Source organism: Nomia melanderi, chromosome 2 (genome assembly GCF_051020985.1).
Source record: "Nomia melanderi isolate GNS246 chromosome 2, iyNomMela1, whole genome shotgun sequence".
In the NCBI taxonomy this organism is placed as follows: Eukaryota; Metazoa; Arthropoda; class Insecta; order Hymenoptera; family Halictidae; genus Nomia; species Nomia melanderi.
In genome coordinates, this window is record NC_135000.1 from 25,939,340 (window position 1) to 25,952,424 (window position 13,085).

A 13,085-nucleotide genomic window follows, 5' to 3' on the forward strand; every position below is an offset into this window, starting at 1 on the left:
ACCATTTGGGCATTATCTTTAAAACATATTCGTGTTCTTTCTTAATATTTATTAATCTTGAATAAAGTACCACTTAAGTGGTTGACGATTAAACGTGTTTGCGAGGTAAATATATTTCACTGTAGATTGCTTTCGATTTTCTCACTCGGTCAGTATAAAAAATCTATCGCTTCTGTTCGTGTGCTGAAGTACCTATTAAGTATAACTTACTTATTTAAGGTTTTAGTATTCAAGTGGTAGAAACGTTTCGAAGTGAAACGTTATGCGCAGAACTGTAGCACGCGCACGCGTGTGGACTATGGAGCAAGAAAACGGTGGTTGGGAACAACGGCTGTAGTATTGTTGCAGTGATTTTAACGGAATCTTTACAACCGCAGAAATCACTACGAAAGCCAATAACATTTGCAAAAGAACAAACTTTAGTGCGGGAACTGTTTGGTACCATTAGTAACGCATGTAATTGCAGGTGTAATTATAGCAAAATTACATTTTGCACCGGCTCGAACCGCGTAACTGTCTTTCGATCGATTTACCTTGTACTTATTCTTTTACGATGGAAGCTTTGATACCTGTAATAAATAAATTACAAGATGTATTCAATACTGTCGGTGCAGATGCTATACAGCTACCACAAATTGTCGTGCTTGGTACACAGGTCAGTTTTCATATTTAAATTAACAAGAAAGTCAGGAATTTTACGAGCTATTGTGATCGTGATCTCGATTTGAATTTCATTTTTCTTCTTGAACATGAAACTACGCAGTCGAACGATTTAACTGTAGTTTTTGTTTTTATGAATTGCACGTTATAAAGTACATATATTTGTCGTGTTGTAGGAGAACGTTATTACTATTATCTACAGAACAATTTGTGACACTGATATTAACAGTTTAAGTTATAATTTGTAATAGTTAATTGGTGGAAATGTTACTAGAATTAGCAGTTTATCTTTATTATTGCATAAGTATGGAAAATTGGACTATTAAGGGACCGTCACTTATAATTTACGTGCATTGTTGTAAGTTCGAAATTAAATACAGGTAATAATGTTTTTAGAGTTCTGGAAAATCATCGGTGATTGAAAGCTTGGTTGGTCGGTCTTTTTTACCAAGGGGTGTTGGAATAGTTACTCGACGTCCCTTGGTGCTGCAACTTGTCTATACGCCTAAAGAAGATCGTGAACATAGAAGCGCAGAAAATGGTACATTGGATCTGGATGAGTGGGGAATATTTTTACACTCCAGAAGTAAAGTTTACACAGATTTTGAGGACATACGTAAAGAAATTGAGGCTGAAACAGATCGCATGGCTGGATCTAATAAAGGGATTTGTCCAGAACCAATTAATTTGAAAATTTATTCAAAATCAGTGGTTAATTTGACACTTATAGATCTTCCTGGTATCACAAAGGTACCAGTTGGTGACCAACCTGAAGATATTGAAACTCAAATTAGTCAGCTGGTATTAAAGTATATATGTAATCCTAATTCTATTATATTGGCTGTGGTCACTGCTAATACAGATATGGCTACCAGTGAAAGTTTAAAACTTAGCAAAGATGTAGATCCAGATGGAAGACGTACTTTAGCAGTTGTGACTAAGTTAGATCTTATGGATGCTGGTAATTTTATTACTTGAAATTCTTGATTCATGATGAAATTCTTGATTTATTTATTGTAAATTATTTTAGGAACGGATGCTATAGATATATTATGTGGCAGAGTAATTCCAGTAAAATTAGGAATTATTGGAGTAGTCAATCGTTCTCAGCAAGATATAATGAATAATAAAAGTATTCAAGATGCATTGAAAGATGAAGCTGCATTTTTACAGAGGAAATATCCCACCTTGGCAAATAGGAATGGAACTCCTTATTTAGCTAAAACATTAAACCGTTTACTTATGCACCATATTCGGGACTGCCTTCCAGAATTAAAGGTAACAGCAAATAATAATAGTAAATACTTGCCATGTATAATTAGAAAGAACTAAAATGAACATAATTTGGTAGAACTTATATTTTTTGAAAACAGACGAGAGTAAATGTCATGGTATCCCAATTTCAAACCTTGCTTAATTCGTATGGGGAAGATGTTGGGGACAAGAGTCAGACATTACTTCAAATTATTACGAAATTTGCAAGCAGTTATTGTTCAACGATAGAGGGAACTGCCAGGAACATAGAAACAACGGAATTACGTGGGGGTGCTCGAATTTGTTATATTTTTCATGAAGCGTTTGGTAAAACGCTCAACTCTATACATCCACTGGCTGGTCTTAAAAAAGGGGATATTTTGACGGCCATTCAAAATGCCACTGGTCCGAGACCAGCTTTGTTCGTGCCAGAAGTTTCATTTGAATTATTGGTTAAGCGACAAATTCGAAGACTCGAGGAGCCCTCTCTACGATGCGTAGAACTTGTTCACGATGAAATGCAAAGTATTATACAGCACTGTGGTATCGAAGTACAACAAGAGATGTTACGTTTCCCAAAGTTGCACGAACGTATCGTTGATGTTGTGACGCTGTTGCTGCGTCGACGACTTCCACCTACTAATCAGATGGTTGAAAATTTAGTTGCCATAGAATTAGCGTATATAAATACAAAGCATCCAGATTTTCATAAGGATGCTGTTCTTGCGTCGTCTTTACTTCAAAATACTGATGGGGATCACCTAAAACATAATAAAAGACTTCTATCTGCCACAAGACCATCGAGTACCATAATACCAAACGATACCGTAAGTTATTGACAGCATAAACAATTTACTCTTAAAATAGTTTTTCAGTGACTAACTTTTCTGTCGATATACCTTTACAATCATCCGTATAAAGTTGATTATTTAAAATTTCATTGAAGAACATACATAACATTTCAAATGTTTGTATCCTTGTACTAGTTTGACGAATATGTCGTGTAACTAAAACTTGTGACACCTTCCTAACAGAATTCGAAATCAGACAATAATAGTCAAGACGATGTGACATCTTTTTCTGAGCAGAATAAGGAGCAATCGATGCCTTGGTTATTAACTAATTGGTTGCCTCATGGGAAAATCGATTCGAACAGTTCGATCGATGGTTCACCTGTAAAAAATCGAGAAAACAGCATGTCTCCTAATCCAAATACAGACTCAAATCCAATGATCGAAATACAAAAAGCATCTCCTCAACAGAAACCAATAAATCTACTTCCAGTAGTACCAACGCAAACGTCTCGCAAACTCAGCGAGCGAGAACAACGAGACTGTGAAGTTATTGGTAAGTGGGGAAAGGGGATTTTCAATTACCTCGTGCAATACCAGTTTGATTTCGTGTATACTAATGTAAACGTACAACTTTGCAGAGAGACTAATAAAATCATACTTTTATATCGTAAGAAAATCCATACAGGATAGCGTACCAAAAGCTGTCATGCATTTCCTAGTCAACTATGTTAAAGATAATTTACAAAGCGAGCTTGTAACTCATTTGTATAAATCTGATCACGCCGAACTACTTTTAAACGAAAGTGAACACGTTGCCATCAGACGCAAGGAAGCGGCAGACATGCTAAAGGTATATTCAATTGTGCACGGCGAGACGTTCTGTATTATATAAATCAAATCTGAAATTTACATTTATATATTTTCTATTTCAGGCACTAACTCAAGCTGGTCATATAATTAGTGAAATTCGAGAGACGCATATGTGGTAACCGAACTTGTACACTATACACACGCATACAACCACCGCCACGAAGTTATAGTTTAATATAGACATTTTGGCGTTTTAGTAGGTAAATGACGAGAGTGAAACTACGCGTGTATCGATCCACTGTGTATATACATATATACATACATATGTATATATATATATAATTTTTATTTTTCATGCAATCAGTGTCTCTACTACACCGATTAGAATAATTTTTAAGGTTTACGCATTTTCTTTTAATTTCACATTCTAAGCGTAAAACACACAATACCGTAACACGTGCATTTATAGCAATCATCAGCACAATTAATACCAAGTAATACGAAAGTATTGCCATCAATATGAATGGTGCTCATGTCACAACTACACTTGAAACGCTTTAATGTACTCATGTATTCACGTGCGAATACCGGCGATTAATTTATTTAGGATTCGTCAATTTTCTTGGTAGCCGTAAGACATGAAAACGGGGAAAAAATGTGTCACCAGTCGTGAGCGCGGGGGCAGTCTGTAACTATTCTATGTAGCAGTATTTTCCACTGCTCGCAGGATCCATCGGTACGATGGTGCCTAATACAAAAAGATACCGTGAAAATTCTGTTCTTTTTAAATCCATTGTGATATAAATCCCAAATCGTGTATCGGTGTATACATATTTATACATACACACATAATTGTTAGCGTATTGTTATTGAGAGATACAGCCAAACTGATTGTAACATTGAATGATACATTGTTGTGTTTTGATAGTTTCGATATTGGGTGCAAGAAAGAACTTTTCAATAAAGTGTATGTGCTCAAGCAATTGCGGCAACGCCTGTGCGTAACAGCCTTCGTACATCTTTGAAATCGCGTTCAATCGCTTGTCAACCGATTTCCGGAATTGAACCTCTAACTTCTTACAATCGATTCTCTCATTGCATCTACGGCATTGCACAGCTGCCGCGTACCGAGTATTCTTTTCACTCGAAGGAAGGACACCGATACCTTCCGAACACGTACTGCATTTATAGATCATCGTTTCGGGTAAAGGATACTGCCAGTTTTCCATGCAAGCCTCACACTCGCACAGGAAATGATACTTTCTCTCCAAATGCTCCCGTCTCTGCAGTCTCTTCTCGCTAAGGAAGTGTGGTCCGTAGCAATCGAGAATTTCCTTACCCTTGCCGATGAACCGCAACGTTCTTACCACGACTGTTCCTGCGAGACAATAGATTCGTGATAAACTTCGTACGCGCAACGATCAAATATTCATTACCGTTCAAAAGACACAAGACACGCATTTCGTACCAGCTGGATACGAATGACGCACGACATTCGGATAACAGCTATGATTCACGAGACTGACTGTCGGATAAATTGCTCCGCCGATCTCCCTCGGTTCCCACACGTGGCTCGTTTCCTTGTACACGTTCTCCACGATCTCGTACGCGTTGCACTGGATGGCTTGCAAGTGGTGAAACATTCCTACAGCCAACCAGAGGAAGGCTTCCTTCAAACAAACAACATCCATTTTACCCAAAGCGAAAATGAAACACTTCGTTAAAAAGACCGCCTCGATGGCGCGGATCAGGTTCACGTTGCTGTCCAGGGTCGCGCAGTGCGTCGTCAAAGCCAACACGGTCCGATAATCCTGAGACCGATAAATCTCGCTGATCCCCGGCTCGCTCCCGTGTCCTTCGTTCGCTTCCGTGTCGTGACACCGAAGGAAATCGTCGTCCAGAAACGGAATCTCATTGTCCACGTTATCGTCGCTCCCCGCGTTTCTACTTTTCGAAGACAAAGACCCTATAACAGTCATTCTATAAGCCAGCAACAAACGGGAAACCTGCAGTTGCGTTTCCTCCGAACGATTCTCGTAAAAGCCATCGAGTAAGCAACATTCGAATCGATGGTACGTGCTCCATGCCTCTTCGCGACACTTCTCCGAACAGAAGCCCACCTGGAGAAAAACGAACCGGTATTCATATTTTATCCTCTATCGAGAACAACAACGATAACACTACTTTCTTATACTAACAGCTCGACAGAAGCGACACGGAATTTTAACGGTGTCGCTCGACTTAAAGCTAACGTGACAATGCGAACAATTCGTATCGAGCGCGTCCTTGTTCGTGGCGAACGCGAACGGCCGCTCGACGATCAGCACGCTTCCCGCTTTGATGTTTCTGGTCGCTACGAGGCGTCGGCCTCTCTTTTCGTCGAACTCCAGGGCCACAGCGTCGGAGCAACTTTGGAGAACGGGGTGTCGTTTACCGTCGACGACCGGTACCGTTGCTGTCGCCCTTGCCGGTACCTGCCCGTTTCGCGATGCGTCCTCCGAGGAGGAGCTCTGTTTCTGATCGCACTTCCGGCGCGTTCTTCTTCCCCTGGAAGATGACCGCTTCAACATCTTAAAGCATTCGTCCCTCAAATACGCGCACGCTCTCCTACGCTCCAAGAAATCGCTCATGCTCTCGCCGGTCTTATCGTACAAGCCCGCAGGAAGCGCAAGCATGCACTCGCAGTACCTCAGGCAGCCGGTGAAAGCCTTCAAGTCGTAACAGTGCTGGGCGCATTCGGACAGAGCTCTCAGAAACAATCTACTAGTCACACTGGCCGCAAACAGCGTTTCGGTGAGAACACTAATTCTACTTTCCTGTTCACCCGCAACTCCATTCCCAGCGATCGCTTCGCCTATTTTACTATAAACCTCCGCCGCCTTGACGTCATCCTTACCCCTGTACGACTCAGCGATTATCAGAGTTTTTACGCATGGTATATCCATGAGAACCTTAATCATTCCTTCTCTGTCCCCGCTCGCGGACGAGTCGTTGAAGCGGGCAGCGAATGGTTCCGCCCTTCCGGCGTCATAAGCTTCTCTCAGGAACCCGTGGAATTTGGTGCACCTGCGGAGAATTATTCGTCGGTTACAGAAACGCAATGATCACGTTATTGCGCGATACCGAAAGAGATTAATGCTAGAATCGCGAAGCGTGGAGTCTATTCTATAAATTCCAACGGCATAGAGTGTCAGGTGGAAACGTATCTTTGGCTCGTTCACGCCTAATGGAATCTGGTCATTCGAACTCCTCGTATACGAGAGATTTAGAAGGGAATCGCGCGATCGAAGGTGCGATATTGTTTCCCGACTCGATCGGACACTGGGTCCGTTCCCGTGGACGTTCGATCTTCAATTTCCAGGTCCGTTTAATATTCGGTCTAACGAGCCTCGCGTGACACGTGACTCTCGTAGGAACTGCACCTCTAGTCGACAAACCTCAATTTAGGTCTCTAAATTTATCAATGTAATTTAATCGAAGACCGAAATAACTTCAGCGATAGTTCCTCATTTTCACGTATATACGCGGAGAGTGATCACGGTCCTTAACCGAAATTTTCGCCATAGAGACTTTCCGTTTTCTATTCTTCGGTTCTCGTTTTGTCGTTGTCCAATTGTCCGTTGTCTGCGCCTCCTCTTTCTCGATTAATCCGACGAATTCAACGAATTCCCGTGAAACGCCGCGACCACGGCCGAACTCTTACCCCTTTGTCGCGAACATTTTCAACGATCTCGATGGAATCAGACAATCGTAATCTAATCAGCATTACATCCACGCACACGCCACTTTTATCCTAGGTACAAGACACGACACGAATGAGCTGTGACGAATTCTAAAATTAGATTTTAGATAGTCGGAGATTTTACTTCGCCTGCACTTTGCGCTTTGTTTCGAATCTAGAAACTATGATAAATAATTCGCTCGAGGGAAAAAGAGTGCGGCTCGCCTCTTCGCGGTGTCATTGCCGTCGCCAACGCTCGGTACTTCTTTTATCTTTACGATTTAACAGTTGCAGAGATGTGACTTGTACGAGGGAACGAAGGAAGAGAAATTTGAAAAGTTTATTTTGACGAATGGAAAATGGGAGCTTAGGGAATGAGTAAATAGGTATGCGATACGTGTGCCTTTAGATGTTCGAGAGAATAAAATAATCGTTTCGATTGTTCTCTTGATAATTATTGGTATGTTGATTGAGTAAAAAATTTATTCTACTCTTAATTCAACATTATGATACGTGTATGTGTTGTAGGATCACATGTAAGTATACGTGTATACGATAGATCCGATTTATTCTATTAACGAGAAGCTTATTGATTTGTTCAATTAATGTTCTTTAGACGTTTTAGGTTTTAAGATGAATTTAAAAATTGAATTTTAATACTGTTTTTCTGCGATCGATGTCACTAGTGTGCCTAACCATTAGGAGCACCAGACCAGACGTCACATGATAGGAACGGGCGTGAGTGCGCTTTCCTTTTAATCTTTACGTGAAATGTTCTTATTTTAAGGGATTCCTATATTCTGCAGTTGACTTATGCTTTAGAGTCTGAACGCATTTATTCTATCGCGTTTGCTTTGAGTGTTGTGCGACGAACGAGGGAACCAAAAATACCGCGATGAGATACATTTTGGGTACTACTTTCGCGACCACTGCCTCTGCTACAATTGCAGTCTTGGGTACTACTTTATACTTATTTTATCCTAGAAAAAATTATATGCTTCTCAAACTGATCAGAAATATTTATATGTTTATGCTGGCTAAACGATATATATTTTGTGCTTCTGTAAAGTAGACAAGACTTTAAATACAAATAAAATGAAATATTCTTTGTAGTACTGTACCATGTATTTACTGGGAAAGGAGAACGTGTTAGTATTGCATGGTAAGGCCAGAGATTTTAATTGCTTAATATTTAACTGAAAGTTATAATATTTATGAGCACCTATAAAAGAATCTGATCGCTAAAAATGATCATAGGTTTTTGGAAAATTCCTCTCCATATATGTGGGCAACTCTTGGTATAGGACTTGCTGTTGCTCTGTCCGTGGTTGGTGCTGCATTGTAAGTTTTTAAGACTTCATATCGGTGGTATTTTATATGTATTTTATATAAGAAGCAAAAGATTAATAGAAATTGATCGTTTCAGAGGTATTCATACGACCGGTGTGTCGATCGTAGGAGGTGGTGTCAAAGCTCCAAGAATTAAAACAAAGAATTTAATCTCTGTAATATTTTGTGAAGCTGTGGCTATTTATGGGTTGATCACAGCCATCGTTTTATCAGGAATGTTGGAACAGTTCGATTATAGAAAAGCACTTTTAGATGAATCTATTCGCAATCAGAATTGGCTCGCTGGATATTTAATGTTTGGAGCAGGTTTAGCTGTTGGTCTTGTCAATCTGTTCTGCGGCATAGCTGTGGGCATTGTAGGATCTGGAGCAGCTCTCGCAGATGCAGCCAATTCTGCTCTGTTCGTCAAAATTCTTATTGTTGAAATTTTTGGTTCTGCCATTGGTCTTTTTGGATTAATTGTAGGCATTTACATGGTAAGTTGTTTAAAACCACTGGTATGTACTTTTTAATTTTATTTTTCGACATATAAATAAATTCTTTAATTCTTCTAGACATCTAAGGTGAAAATGGGAAATAAAGTGTAACTTAAGGGTGAAAAGAAGTGCTGCAACCATAAAGTATTCTTTGGAATCACGAAATTCCATTCCATGTTTAGTAACCGTTACAAAAAATATAGGGAAAATGATAATGTGTAAACATTTCTTTGGTTGAAACCCATATAAAAGAACATACCGTGACAGGTTGGTACATCATCTTCATTTTGGGTAAATGTAATTTTGATACAAATAGATTTTGATTTAATAGATTGGGTATCATGATCTCTGTGTATTAACCATGTGCATAAATATCAGGTTTTAGTAGTATAAAATTTATTATTGTACAACCGTTATTTATGTATCGTATTTTGAGTGTGTTATAGCGCTCTCTTACACGAAACATTTCATGTATATATATTTTCCAACAGAATTGTTGTATTGAATAAGAATAATGTTATATTATACTTACTTACACATGTTGCACATATATGTAAAATATAGTATTACAATCTTATTTATCACCGCAATTCATTTTACAACATAATACGAAGAAAATAGGCCTTTATTATTTTAATAAGAGTAAAAAAGTTCTCAAAGACGATAGAAAAAATATATAGTTGTGTATATAATCAACAATGGTCAAAATTCATATAAATGAAATGTGTATGATTAATGAGATTCAATTCAATACTGATACTGATTGCAAATATGCAACAGTGCCATCATCTAAGTTAATATTTGATAAATGTTATTAAATGCCTGTTCTAAACACTTGACATACTCATTAGAATCACAGTGTGTGTTATAACTTGTTACAACAGCTCCCAGTCTTCGATCTTGTATCATGTATCTACATATTAGATAAAAATATTATAAATAAAATTTCATAAAATCAATTTATATAATAGTAGAAAACAGATTAAATATTTATAGAAACAATTACGAATGTCTTACCCGATTCCGTATCCATTATTTACTACTGGGCCAAATCCGCCAAATAGTACGGCTGAACTTGAAAGAGTAGATGTAGATAAGACGTTATTATTAATGTAATCATAAGCTGGATCTTCAAAAATCGCCGGCTTGGGTATATTTGTTTGTTCCCAAATTTTTTTTAATGCGAATAAATGTCGATCAAACCCTTTTCCTAAAAACATGCAAAACAATAATTAATGTTAACTCTTGTTATTACAGTTTTCTTTTTAAATAAAATACAAGTGATATAACGCTTATTTGTGTCTTTATAATTACCCATAGCAGCCTCTTTAGTGAGTTTATTATGGACTTCACTGCAATTAATTATTAATTGCCTTAGTGCAGTCTTACTTAAAGCATTGTTTTTTCGAATTATTGATTCGCATGTTGTTTTCGTTTCTACTGTGCAGGACCTGATAGTTTCGGTTCGTCCATGCTTAAATGCGGCGGTACTACAGGATTCATATGTTGGTGCTACACAATTTTTCTGATAATATAAAGCTAATTGGAATGCCAATTGCATAATTGCATCAGGACTTACTCCGTATTTCTTACATTCATCTTTACCAAACTCATTGTATATTATATGATCAATGCTCAGTTGTTCCATCCATTTTATGTATTTTTCTTTTTGTTCATTAATAGTGCTTTGTATTTCATCGTTTACAATAAATTCGAGTTTTTTAACATCAGTCGCTGCTGCTTTCTGGAGGTGATAAACGTCAGTGGGATGGAATCTTGGTTTTTTAGATATATCATCTTTTATATCCTGCAAACATAAAAGTCATTATCATCATACATGACAGTTATTTTTTTATTTAAATTCTAAATTATTTACATTAAAAAATCTGAGTACAGCCACTCCATCTCCCCAAGAATGCTCAAAATTTATACCAGCATATCCATCTTGGGTTACAATTAATGAAAATGATTTATCGAACCATCTATTTGTTCCGTCTGCATGGAGGTATGTTCTAATTAATGTATTATAATCTGTGCCGATATATGTATCGTCCAATATCATTGTGAACACAGCTGAATCTATTTTCTCCAGAAGCTCTTGATTACCAATTTGTGATAAATGTGCTCTGGTATTAGCCCATAAATTACGTTCTGCAGTGGTTAGCACTCCAATTGAATTTTTGTTAGCTGGTCTATCATCTTCTAAAATAGTTTTCATACATGTTGCTATTGTTTTTGGTTCGTAAATTAAACCATTTTTATCAATTACATTGAAGCAATAGAAATGTCCTTTCCGCATTACGATTATATGTCGTGCAGTATTATTTTGATAAATCTCATCTTTTTCTAATTTCGGTAATCTTGTTGTATTAAATAAATTGCAATACTGCGACATATCCAGTGGATAAGCTTGAAATAATACACATGCTATCCACCAGGTTAATTGGGGTGGGAGCAATCTTATAGTAGTATGAAACAAATCAGTATCAGATTTTTTAGGATTTAAATGGTACACTTCTGGTGGTAAAATGTTCTCTTTTAATGACTTCATAAACCTTAATGATGATATGATTAGATTAGTAGCTTTCACTAACTGAATATTATACTCTGATTTATCCTCTGGTACAAAAACTAAGAAAGGATTATAATTAATTGGTAAAGGCTTACGGTCTCTGAGATACATATCAAACCATGGTTCGCTGATATAACTAGTGTGACGATTTTTGGAATTTTTTTTAATGAGTTTATTTTGCAAGAAAGTACCATCTTTCGTCAAAAATTCAGTGACATAGGATGAAGTTTCCGCAAATTTTTCATGAGATAATAAAGGTTTCTGTGCGTTCAAGTATCGTTTACATGTATCTTTAAGTTCAGGAATAGATAAACGTGGTAGATATGGTTGAAAGTGCATTGTAGGGATTTTACTTTTTTTAATATACTGATATTCGTCATCTTTTTGTGTAGATGTATGTCTAGAATATAAATAAATAGTTGAAAAAGTACATTTAATAAAAAGATATTTGCATATACACATTATAAACACCTGTATACAAGTCATTTACCTTGATAATTGCAATAGAGTTTGCACTTTTCCATATTTAATCTGAAATAAAAATATAACATTAAACTAATTCGTAGCCCATAAAAATTTTAATGTTGTTACCAGTTTTCCCTTTGTATAATTATATCTTGCTGAGAAGGATAACATATTGCACATAAAAAATTAGTTCAGTATTTACTGTACAATATAGTATTTTATAAAATATTACAAGCTATGCAGCAACAGTTAACAATAAATAGAATTTTATAAAATTTCAATTTGTTAATATTGCTTAAGTAGACTTATTAACAGGATAATGTATTATTAACGATAAAGTGTGTGTATGTACACACATAAGTGCATACATTTAGGTATATACTATATAAATTATTTATATTATTATTTATGAATATTATTCATTGAATTTTTTGTACATTTTGAACTTTCAAAATTAATTCAAAGTATCAGATACTTTAACAGTGAAAATTGTTAATTACACTGTTTTGATAACACGAGATCATTAATTATGACAAGAATTCTTTCTTATACTGTAATATTCAATGACATTAACTGAATTTTGGAAATGATAAAAAAACTACGTATTTTACATCGAAAAATTGTTGTTACAGGATTAAATTATCTATGGAATCCTTAAAAATTATAAATAATACATAATTTCGTAAAATTTAGTGATAAATGCGGGCAGAAATATCAGTGGCGCTACTTACGGTAAAACACTCAAGCTCTACTACACAAATTCAAGGGTAATTCTAAGCCTATAGTTTATGCTAATATTTTGGATGTTTTATATAGAATGCATTACAAGCTTTCCAAGCGCATTTGTTATTTCGAGTAAAAGAAAATTAAATAATAATTAGAAACTATTTATCTAGTAACTGTTATTACATAACATTAATTTAAGGGAATTTAATAAACTATACAATAACATTGTCGGTTGAAGCTTAAAGCAAAATATATGT

At 36.5% G+C, this 13,085-nt stretch overlaps 4 protein-coding genes across 13 annotated transcripts; 2 read left to right on the forward strand and 2 right to left on the reverse strand.

The window, feature by feature from the left end:
* The first annotated feature begins 7 nt into the window (after window positions 1-7).
* On the forward strand, window positions 8-4,501 carry Drp1 (dynamin related protein 1). Of its 5 annotated transcripts, none has more exons than XM_031991018.2 (8): window positions 8-105; window positions 227-655; window positions 1,057-1,621; window positions 1,691-1,938; window positions 2,034-2,741; window positions 2,949-3,261; window positions 3,347-3,558; window positions 3,641-4,501. In XM_031991018.2, the coding sequence occupies exons 2-8, from the start codon at window positions 554-556 to the stop codon at window positions 3,695-3,697; spliced, it is 2,205 nt and encodes a 734-aa protein (XP_031846878.1). In that variant the 5' UTR covers window positions 8-105; window positions 227-553; the 3' UTR covers window positions 3,698-4,501. The 5 variants fall into 5 exon arrangements, with proteins under 5 accessions (XP_031846878.1, XP_031846875.1, XP_031846876.1 ...); XM_031991015.2 differs by having other exon boundaries at window positions 17-148; window positions 220-655; XM_031991016.2 differs by having other exon boundaries at window positions 51-148.
* On the reverse strand, window positions 4,385-7,511 carry LOC116433199 (protein-lysine N-methyltransferase SMYD4). 2 transcript variants are annotated; one of them, XM_031991035.2, is made up of 4 exons: window positions 7,222-7,511; window positions 5,717-6,584; window positions 4,987-5,638; window positions 4,385-4,896 (listed from the first exon to the last, which is right to left on the reverse strand). In XM_031991035.2, exons 1-4 carry the CDS (start codon window positions 7,236-7,238, stop codon window positions 4,385-4,387), a joined length of 2,049 nt encoding a protein of 682 aa, XP_031846895.1. In that variant the 5' UTR covers window positions 7,239-7,511. The 2 variants fall into 2 exon arrangements, with proteins under 2 accessions (XP_031846895.1, XP_076220583.1); XM_076364468.1 differs by having other exon boundaries at window positions 6,642-7,318.
* Window positions 7,512-7,855: 344 nt separating this feature from the next.
* On the forward strand, window positions 7,856-9,642 carry LOC116433198 (Vacuolar H[+] ATPase PPA1 subunit 1). Its single transcript, XM_031991034.2, has 6 exons — window positions 7,856-7,977; window positions 8,046-8,195; window positions 8,353-8,401; window positions 8,497-8,580; window positions 8,666-9,065; window positions 9,144-9,642. The coding sequence occupies exons 2-6, from the start codon at window positions 8,135-8,137 to the stop codon at window positions 9,174-9,176; spliced, it is 627 nt and encodes a 208-aa protein (XP_031846894.1). The 5' UTR covers window positions 7,856-7,977; window positions 8,046-8,134; the 3' UTR covers window positions 9,177-9,642.
* Window positions 9,643-9,672: 30 nt separating this feature from the next.
* Window positions 9,673-13,073, reverse strand: CPT2 (Carnitine palmitoyltransferase 2). Of its 5 annotated transcripts, none has more exons than XM_076364471.1 (6): window positions 12,834-13,073; window positions 12,128-12,168; window positions 10,942-12,037; window positions 10,380-10,872; window positions 10,083-10,275; window positions 9,673-9,978 (listed from the first exon to the last, which is right to left on the reverse strand). In XM_076364471.1, exons 3-6 carry the CDS (start codon window positions 11,974-11,976, stop codon window positions 9,855-9,857), a joined length of 1,845 nt encoding a protein of 614 aa, XP_076220586.1. In that variant the 5' UTR covers window positions 11,977-12,037; window positions 12,128-12,168; window positions 12,834-13,073; the 3' UTR covers window positions 9,673-9,854. The 5 variants fall into 5 exon arrangements, with proteins under 5 accessions (XP_076220586.1, XP_076220585.1, XP_031846889.2 ...); XM_076364470.1 differs by lacking the exon at window positions 12,834-13,073 and adding an exon at window positions 12,714-12,815; XM_031991029.2 differs by lacking the exon at window positions 12,834-13,073 and adding an exon at window positions 12,603-12,726.
* Window positions 13,074-13,085: the final 12 nt, after the last annotated feature.